Source organism: Mirounga leonina, unplaced genomic scaffold, assembly GCF_011800145.1.
Source record: "Mirounga leonina isolate KUSES-001 unplaced genomic scaffold, KU_Mleo_1.0 Mir_92, whole genome shotgun sequence".
NCBI classification, from domain to species: domain Eukaryota; kingdom Metazoa; phylum Chordata; class Mammalia; order Carnivora; family Phocidae; genus Mirounga; species Mirounga leonina.
The window spans coordinates 11,748,372-11,758,505 of NW_023270852.1; the positions used below are offsets into that span (position 1 = coordinate 11,748,372).

At 47.7% G+C, this 10,134-nt stretch overlaps 1 protein-coding gene across 4 annotated transcripts; it reads left to right on the forward strand.

Moving 5' to 3' along the window:
- The first annotated feature begins 381 nt into the window (after window positions 1-381).
- TRIM68 (tripartite motif containing 68) lies at window positions 382-10,134 on the forward strand. Of its 4 annotated transcripts, none has more exons than XM_034995575.1 (7): window positions 382-470; window positions 3,635-4,117; window positions 5,801-5,896; window positions 6,747-7,007; window positions 7,404-7,426; window positions 8,011-8,111; window positions 8,313-10,134. In XM_034995575.1, the coding sequence occupies exons 2-7, from the start codon at window positions 3,692-3,694 to the stop codon at window positions 8,861-8,863; spliced, it is 1,458 nt and encodes a 485-aa protein (XP_034851466.1). In that variant the 5' UTR covers window positions 382-470; window positions 3,635-3,691; the 3' UTR covers window positions 8,864-10,134. The 4 variants fall into 4 exon arrangements, with proteins under 4 accessions (XP_034851466.1, XP_034851467.1, XP_034851468.1 ...); XM_034995576.1 differs by lacking the exon at window positions 382-470 and adding an exon at window positions 3,380-3,522 and having other exon boundaries at window positions 8,313-8,863; XM_034995577.1 differs by lacking the exon at window positions 382-470 and adding an exon at window positions 3,380-3,493 and having other exon boundaries at window positions 8,313-8,863.

Consider the following 10,134-nt stretch of genomic DNA (forward strand, 5'->3'; position numbering starts at 1 on the left):
TTAGGTCTGGTGCTATTACCCGGAAGGAACACGGCTCGCTCTGCAGAGCCTCTAGTCAGACCGGAAGCATAAGACTGAGGGGTCCCTTGGGTCGAGAGTCAGCAGGGCCTCTGCTAACGCAGGGCTTGAGCGGCCTCACTCGGTAGGTAGCCCACACGCTTCCACCTATCGTGCAACTGACTCCTGAGCCCCTTCACAGTTTAAATGACTCTGAGTGGGAGAAGGAACCAGAAAAACCGACGTAGCAGAGAAAAAGCACCGGCACGCCGAGAGCCAACCTCCGATTGGCTAGAGTTGTCTTGATCCCTGTCTGTGATTGGCTGTTCCCACAAAGACGTCGCCAGCGTGCGATCCCGGCGCCTAGGCCCTGCTCGCCGCTCATTGGCTCCCGGCCTGTGGGCGGGGCCTGGGAGCCCTGCAGGAGAGGCAGAGGAGCCGGCCGCTTTGAGGCCTTCGTCTGCCGGCCGGCGGTAAGTGCTGCGGTGGCTTGACCCGGCGCTTGTGCCGCTGCGGGTACTCGGCGGTGGGAAGCGGGCGTTTCCACTTTCGGTTTCCGCCGCGGCGCGCTAGTCCCGGCTGAGGAGGGAGGTGGGTGGACAGCTGTGCCTGTTCTGAAGTCGGAGGTCCTGCAGGCTCACTTTATTCTATCCCCACCAGTCCGCTGTCCGCGGGCCCTGCTCCGCGTTCTTGTGGCCGGGAGGTTACCATCCCCCTCTGCTCCAGAACCCCCGGGGTCACCGCCTCCCTCTCCCCTCTCCACTCTGGTCTGTCCTCTCCAGACTTTCCTACGCTGTGTCCCCCTCCCTCAAATGTCTTTCCCAGACTGGATCCCCACCCTGGCAAAGGCAAGGTCGAAGCAATGAAACGTTTAATAATTAAAGTTTTGTCAAAGTAATTTATGTACAATAAAAAATAAATCAATAAAGCCGGTCTTATATGGAAGAGCAATAGTAGCTAGCTGACCCTAAGTCCTTCTTGCCCAGGCCACCACTTTGAACTTTTTCATGTTTAAGTCTTTATGACTCTGAAATCTAAAATAGGCTTTTGCAGCATTTCTTGATTTATCGTTTTGATATTTCTTTACCTCACCTCCCTGCTGCCACCATCTTCTCAGTTTTCGATTTCTATTTGCATTCTCCTGTTGATCTTTGTAGCTTTAAATCATAGGTATCAACTTCTCTTGTGTCACCTTTAGGTGGTAGCTCTTGGTGCCCCACTGTATTAGATGATATTGACACTTCCACTTCCAACCTACTCGCAGACCTCAACGTTTACACTTAATTCTTTCATATTCAAAAATGTTTGAGGCACTCTTCTTGATGTTGGGGATATAGTAGTGAACAAAATAAGAGAATATCCCTATCCTTGTGAAGCTTCCAGCATGGGAAGTAAGATAATAAACGTGTGTGTATCAAATGATATTAAGAGCAGGATCATGGAGAAGTCATTTCAAGCTGTGAAAACAGCAGGAGCCCAAGTGGGGTAGAATAAATGGACAGGAGGTCTGCAAGAAAGTGTGGAAATTTCTCTCTTTGCTTAACTGGGCAGTGTTGCTGTTTCAGGGTTGAAGAGAGAGAGAGCTTCCCTATTGGACTGATGATTCTTCGTAGGTTAGGGATTTCACAAAACTAGGTTTTAGGATACTGGGTCCCACAGTTTGGCAGTGATAGTGGGAGGGGAAAATCAGGAGGCAGGGAGGCCAGTGAGAAGGCATGACCTGCTGCTGGCCTGTAACAGAGAGCCCTGCAAAATCTACATTCTACTCCAGTTTCTTCAGGAAGCCTACTGGACTACCCTAAATCACAGTGATTTCTCTCTCTCTCTCTTTTTTAATTTAATTTTATTATGTTATGTTAGTCACCGTGCAATACATCATTAGTTTTTGATGTGATCCACGATTCATTGTTTTCGTATAACACCCAGTGCTCCTGCAATACGTGCCCTCTTTAATACCCATCACTGGGCTAACCCATCCCCCCATCCCCCTCCCCTCTAAAACCTTCAGTTTGTTTCTCAGAGTCCATAGTCTCTCATGGCTCATCTCTCCCTCCGATTTCCCCCCTTCATTTTTCCCTTCCTTCTCCTAATGTCCTCCATGCTATTCCTTATGTTCCACAAATAAGTGAAACCATATGATTATTGACTTTCTCTGGATAAAGAAGATGTGGTCTCTCTCTTTTTAAAAAAGATTTTATTTATATATTTGAGAAAGAACATGAGAGAGAGCATGAGAGAGAGAGGGGAGGGGGTAGAAGGAGAAGTAGATTCCCCACTGAACAGGAAGCCCGATGCAGGACTTGATCCCAGGACCTTGAGATGACCTGAGCCAAAGGCAGACGCTTAACCGACTGAGCCACCCAGGCACCCAATTTCTCTCTCTTGAATTTTTATTCTACCGTGAAGCTAGAGAAGTTAAGTAATTTGCCCAGGATAGAATGGTGGGGCCCAGGACCAAGCGTCTGTAAAATGAAAACAATACAATAATGGTTTCCATTTAGGGTTGTGAAATAAACTGAGTTAATCTGTGTAAAGGGCTCAGAATAGTGCCTGGCACACTAAATGCTTAAGGAGTGTTTGCTATTATTTTTACTGTATAATATGCTCTCAATTACCTAACAAATTATAAAAACATTTTGGGTCTAGGAGCTATTTCCTATGTCTACCTGGTTTATTTATTCAACAACAGCATGGCAGACACCATTTAGGTATAGCGGATACAGCCATGACTAAGACCAACAGGGCTCTTCCCTTTATAGATTCTGGCTGGTAACACAGACTTGGAAAGTAAACAAAGAAATACTATCTACTGAGCCAGAAGTCTGCCATTGATCATTCAAGTTCCATACTCTTATCTGGCCCTGGCAAAAATCTCAGGTTTCTTGCTGGGGTAGTGACTTCATCAATATGGGTTTGACTGTCATCAGATGAGCTGTGTTTTTATCTTCCAATGGGTGTTGTTTCATCTCTGCTTCTAAACGTATCACTGAAGGCTGAGGAGAGTGTCTTGGCTACTTAGTGAATGCTAGTGCTAGAGAAATTGGCAGGGGTTTAGAGGGTGTGGAGAAAGCATTGCTGGTTCCCTTATACTTTACACTCAAGTGTGCAACGCAAGAGAACAAACTGAGCATATAGGCAATGGTCTACTGGCATATTACCTTTTCTGCACCTTGAAGTATATAAATAGACATATAAACATACTAGAGAGTAAGGCTAGGGGTATTTCTGGCCTTATTTTGGATACTGAAACACCACATTTTGTGGGACCTTTCCCAAGCTCAAAAGAAACAATACTGATTTGGAGAGCGTGATTGAAGTAGGGTAGGAATGGTCTGGTGAGCAAACTCAGAGGAGAATCAGAGATGACCAAATGAATGAAAACTGAAAACTCCCAATATCCACTCACTTAGGCATCCCCAGATGTCTCCACAGTGGTATGGATAATGTGACCCAGTTGGAACCTCAGTTGAGAAGGCCAGCACTTACATTAACTAAGGTCAATAAAGGATCCAAAGGAGGAAGTTAGTTTGTTTGTTTTTTTTTCAGTCATTAATTCTCCCTTTTACTGATCCCTTTGCTCTTCAACAGAAGAACATTTTTATCTTACTTGTTTTTTTCTTCTTTTTCTTCTTCTCAGCCTTGACTACTTCTGCCTGGCTGTATTCATGTTCTGAGGAGGGAGTGAGAAGGAGCCATGGATGCTGCAGCATTGGTGGAAGCCATTGTGGAAGAAGTGGCCTGTCCCATCTGCATGACCTTCCTGAGGGAGCCTGTGAGCATCGACTGTGGCCACAGCTTCTGCCACGGCTGTCTCTCTGGACTATGGGAGGTCCCAGGAGAATCCCAGAACTGGGGTTACAGCTGTCCCCTCTGCCGGGCTCCTGTCCAGCCAAGGAACCTGCGGCCCAATTGGCAGCTGGCCAACGTTGTAGAAAAAGTTCGTCTGCTGGGGCTGCATCCAGGAATGGGGCTGAAGGGCGACGTGTGTGAGCTCCACAGGGAACAGCTAAAGATGTTCTGCAAAGAGGATGGCCTGATCATGTGTGAGGCCTGCAGCCAGTCCCCTGAGCATGAGGCCCACAGTGTCTTGCCCATGGAGGATGTCACCTGGGAATATAAGGTGGGAGATGGAGGCCAGCCACCCCGGTCTCTCCCCTGCCCCATTCTTGGCTATCTCCAGATCAAGGACTTGACCAGGAGCCCCAGAGACTAAATGAGAGCTAATTCCTTTGGCTTCTCACACCCACAGATCCTGGGGACCTGATGTAGTGAGCCACACCTCTCCTTGCATTTCCTTCCCTCCCACATCCACACCCCTTCCCTGATACCAGCATGGCTTAATGCCTAATCCAAACATGGTTTCCATACTGAGAATTTGAAGGAGACCAATTTGGGTTAGCTGGGGTTCTGAGTGCCTCGGAGGAGTTCGGGCATGAGACAGTCAAGGCTGCACCCTGCAGAACCTGCAAACTCTTCCTCACACGGCCACCAGTAGTCACTTCGCAGAGTCACTTCAACTCCCTCTGTTATCGACAAAACTGAGGCTTAGAAATTTGAGATCATGATCATTGATTTTAGACCTGGAAGGGACCATGGCTGAATGATTTAGGGTTGAGTGAGATTAATCTAACATTATAAGGTACCTGTGACTTTAGATTAAATTAGTTAAAGGAAGATCAAAGGCTAAGACTCAAGTCTTGCTCTTCAGCCAGTGTTCTTTCTCCTCTCCCTACCCTTTTTTTTGGTGGGGGGCGGGGGGGCGGTTATCTCTGTCATATCTGCTACTCCTTTTCTATTGTTACCTTCATCAGCTTCCAGCTTCTTGCTCTTTCCTCAGATGTCCACGCTGACATATCTTTATCAGGTTCATTATTCCAGTGATTCTGTGATCCATTGATCTAGTACTGGTCTTAATTCTCTTTCTTGAAGTTGAGATTAGAAGGTAAGAGTGTAAGACAAATCCCCTGAATTTCAAGGTGTTTTCCTATGCACGAATAATTTCTAAAAAATTATACGTATTTACTCACTCATTTTACTTTGAGTTTTAAAATAAGGAGGTAGTGAAATATAGGCATAGCAGTTAGAGAGCTGGGTTAAATCCCAGCCCAACCATTTACTAGCTAAATGACTTTGAGTAGTTCACTCACTAAGCTTGAGTTTTCTTACCTATAAAATAGGGATAATACTCAAGGGGTTATGAGTACTAAATGTAGATTTAGTGCTGAAGCCACATATGGCACCTGGTAAATCTTTAATAAAATGGTTAATATTTTTATCAGAACACTTTATGCTTTCCAGCAATAAACTGTTGTAGTATTCTAGGATACTGCTTCTTACCTTTAATTTGCATGTGAACCACCCAAGGATCTTGCTAAAATTCAGGTTCTAATTCAGTAGGTCTGGGGTGAGTCTAGGGTTCTGCATTTCTAGCAAGCTCTCTGGTACTGTGGATGCTGCTAACCCACTTGGACCACACTTTGAATAACACTTTGAATAAGGTTTTAAGAGGCCATGGGATAACGAGGCAGATACGGATAAAAATAAGCATGGATAGGAATGTCTAAGGTTGGAAATGGACCTTTTCTTCTACTTTACAGAAACTTGGAAACTGTGGGAGTTGAAATGATTGTGGGTTGGAGAGCTGCCCTGGATGTCATCTGGGCAGGAATCACTCCCCCTGTGGCATTCATTCTGGCCCATTGCCCGAGGGATGCTTATTTTCCCATCACCTGCCAATGCTAGGAAGCCTTGTCATTAACCTTGGCTGCCGCACGTGTCCTCACAATTTTTTTACTTCTTTCAGTGGGAACTCCATGAGGCTCTGGAGCATCTGAGGAAAGAGCAAGATGAGGCCTGGAAGCTGGAAGTTGGTGAGAGGAAACGAACTGCCAACTGGAAGGCAGGTTGCCACCTGGGGGAGGGAGACTGTACGGTCGCTGTGTTGTCCGGGAGCTGACCTGTGGCCGCATCCTCTTCCTCGTCTCTGTGCAGAATGTGGTGTTGAAGTCAGAGAGCCTGGGCTTCTCCAACCAGCGTTCTCTAGCAAGTGCGTGGCCTTAGGCAGGCCATGTACCCTCTCGATTCCAGTTTCTTGATAGTGATAAAGGGATAACCTCTGGGTTTATGTCCACATACGTAAGAAAGGAAAACTATGTGATTCAGGTATGCATTAGTTCACAGTGGTAAGACTTATACAGTGCTTAGTAAAGCATGGTTTCTGTTTCACTTTCCCCAGGTAGAGCATTTTTACTAAAAGTTAAGTTATTAAAATATTAGAAAATCATCCCTGTGATAAACTTGAGGACCATAACTACCAAACCATCGAACTTTTGATCCACAGAAGGTAACACTGAGCCAGTCTAAGAAAGCATAGGGAATTGATATGATATCAGTAAGGAGCAAAACTCATAGTGTAGTTAAGCTACACTGCCTTAGAGGCCTAAGTGTAATCCTTCTGGTCATTATTCTGAAAATGGAATATATTATTCTGAAAATAGAGAATAGCCTAGAGGATATAGTACCAAGATAATATCCTGGGCCCTATTAGGGTCAGTAAGAGTAGTGAGAGGGACCCAGAAGCCAGAGAGGTAGACAAAACGGTCTCCTTTATCTTGGCTTCTGTGGTGCCTGATACACAGTTGGTACCCATACATTCCAGAGTGTGTGTGTATGCATGTGCCAGCGCCCTCAGTCCTGGGGGGCCCTTACAGGTACAGAATCAGTGCTGATTTCTGGTCCTGGCTCTACAGATACAGGTGGAAACCCGAAAGCAGAGTATCATGTGGGAGTTTGAGAAATACCGGCGATTACTAAAGAAAAAACAGCCACCAGGTCGGCGACTGGAGGTGGAAGCGGCCGCAGCTCTGGCCAGCCTAGAGCAGGAAGAGGGGGAGACCATGCAAAAGCTGGAGCAGAATCACAGTGAGCTCATCCAGCAGAGCCGAGTGCTGTGGAGGATGATTGCAGAGCTGGAAGAGAGGTCTCAGAGGCCTGTCCGCTGGATGCTGCAGGTACATGGCAGGTTTTTCTGGGAACTCTGAAGGAGAGCTGAAGATAGTGTGGGACTCCAGGAGAGGATTCGCTAGCCTTCAGTGGGGCCTGTCAGCGCTCTGCCCGCCAGACGTGGATCCCATATACCACCCCCTCCACTCTCCCTGCTGCTCTACCCCTCGCATGGCCTTTTGTCCCCTTGTAGGTGGACAGCACTCAGGCAGCTCTGGCATAATACCCGTACCTCCCCTCTGGCCTGGGAGTCAAGGTGGAGTCCGGAGTCAAGAAGTATAGCCTTGCTCTCTGCCTCCCTTTCCCTTGGAGAAACCCCCTCCCAGAGCTCAATGTTGTCTGGTCCCTCTGAGGAATAGCACACACTCATGTCCTGCTTTTTTTTTTTCCCTCCCTCCTTCTAGGGTATTCAGGAAGTCTTAAACAGGTATGTTCCCATCCTTGGAGCCCCTAAACTGCCATATAAGGGGTAGTGGAGCCTGGCCAGAGGCAGAAATAGGGATGCAACATAGACCTGGTACCCACAGAACAGTGGCTGCTGGTGCATAAGCATCATCTTTCATTGTATTTGCTAAAGAAGCTTTGTTCATCAGTCTTTTTCCTTCTTTGTACTCAGTCAAATTCATTTCAAGTATTACCAATAAGAATTTCAGACAAAGTTATAAAATATGTGGTCTCAGGTAGATTGCCCAAGAAAGGAAAAAGACCGCAGATGTCTCCAGTCGTGCTCCAGCCTGAGTACTGGCCTTTCTCCTTTGTGGCACACTGCTTCCTCCCCCAGTGCCAAATGCACGCCTGCCCCTCCCCCAGCACAAGAATGCAAGTGTTCTCTCTGTGCCACAACCATTCAGGCTCAGTCAAATAATAATCACATCCCTGCTTTGCCTGGTGTTGCTGGGGAGGAGCACCCCATTGACTATCTCTGGCCAAGCCCATTTTTGCTATGGTAAGGGAAGGCCCATATGGCAGAAGCAGGACTTCCGGCCCCAAGGCTTACCCCTTCTCTGCCAGGAGCAAGTCTTGGAGTCTGCAGAGGCCCGAACCAATCTCCCTGGAGCTAAAGACGGATTGCCGCGTGCTAGGGCTAAGAGAGATTTTGAAGACCTATGCAGGTAATGAATGCTAGGAGAGGTTATGGTGGGCGGTGGGAGGGACCCCTCCTAGAGAATGAAAATGGTTCAGTGCCCTCTGGATGCTCCAGCTCTCCCCCGTCCTGCTCATCTCTGAAAAAACTGTGGCTGTGTTTATCAGAGAGACCACACCCATGCCCTCTGCTGCGGGTCAGTGTCATCAACCAGGATCTTTTTCCCCAGCTGACGTGCGTCTGGATCCAGACACCGCTTATTCTCGCCTCATTGTGTCTGAGGACAGAAAATGCGTGCGGTACGGAGACACCAAGCAGAAACTGCCCGACAATCCGGAGAGATTTTACCGCTACAATATCGTCCTGGGCAGCCAGTGCATCTCCTCAGGCCGGCACTACTGGGAGGTGGAAGTGGGAGACAGGTCAGAATGGGGCCTGGGAGTGTGTAAGGAAAATGTAGACCGGAAGGAAGTGGTCTATCTATCCCCCCACTATGGATTCTGGGTGATCAGGCTGCGGAAGGGAAATGAGTACCGAGCAGGCACTGATGAATACCCCCTCCTGTCCTTGCCAGTCCCTCCCCGCCGGGTGGGGGTCTTCCTGGATTATGAGGCCCATGATATCTCTTTCTACAATGTGACTGACAACGGCTCCCACATTTTCACTTTTCCCCACTATCCCTTCCCTGGGCGTCTCCTGCCCTACTTTAGTCCTTGCTATAGCATTGGAGCGAACAACACAGCTCCTCTGGCCATTTGCTCCCTGGACAGGGAGGACTAAGAGGGCCACCATCCTAGCCAGAGGCCTTGGAGTTTCACCTGGCCCACAAGGGTCTTGGAGGGTCCTGCCACCAACAAAGATCCCCTTGAACTAAGCTGAGTCGAGGATCCAGGGAGCCCTCTGCCTGACCCAGTTGTCTGTTGCTACTGGGCCAAGGTCTCTCATTAACCTACTCATGTATAAAAGCTGAAGCTCAGTCAAATGAGCATGGAACCCCTGTGAGGGAAGCATGACAGGGCTGAGGACGAGGATCAGAGCAGTTGTAAGATAATGTGTTCGTGTAAGTCAGGATTCTGTCCTTTCTGTAGCTCATGCTCTTCCCCAGTCCCTGAGGGTGCCATAAGTAAGTCAGCGAGGGTGGTAAAGTAGATCCAACCTACAGGAAACCCTTTGCATGGGGTTTACCAGAAAGCCAAAAGATAATTGTTCATGTCCAGAGCTGGTTACTGTGCTGATACCAGGATAGGATGCTTTGCCTGAGGTTTGCTGCTACTGAGCAACCCATATTTGAGCCCAACTCTCTGACCCCCTAACTAGAGAAATGCCTTGCAACATTGCCCAGGCCACCCCAGTGTGCATCCCCTCTCTGAACATAAGCTGGGAAAATCACTCTATCTCAGACTCTAAGGAGACCTGGGTCCTGGTCCTGCCCTTTTCCCCAAGTGTCAGGATCAGAAAACCTGTGAGCCTTGTCCTTGTGTTCGCTTTACGGGTGAAGAAACTGAAGTGGCCTTAAATGCAATAAGTTGCTTCTCACAAAACTGTTGAAAAAAGATTGTAAAGCTTATCAAGTACTTCCCACATTCAAATGAAAAAAGATGGACAAACTTGCTTCTCAGGTCACCCATCTGCATATCCTTCATTACAGTTGGGTCTGAAACATCCCAGTGTCTGAGGGTTTTAGGTATCCTCAATGGAAAAATGGGTATAGTAATTGCAGACTCTCCTACCTCACAGGATTGTTGTGAAGATCTCAGATCCATCCTTTATTTGTGTCCCTTTCTCAGGGATGGAGGAAGGCAGGCCATGGATTTCGCCTGCGGTAGCCCTCCTGCCTCTCCTCCTTAGAGCCAGCATCTGTACAGCAGTGCCTTCGTTTGGTAGGGCCTCTCCCGACAGTCTCAGCCAGTTAGAAAGTGCCCTTGCCAGTGGCAGACTCTGGGCCACAGTGGTAACTTGTGCATCTATTGTATGTGTTTGTGTCTGGATTAGAATGGGGACTGTGACATGAGAGTAGAGAATGGAAAAAAGAAAAAGAAAAATTTAGAACA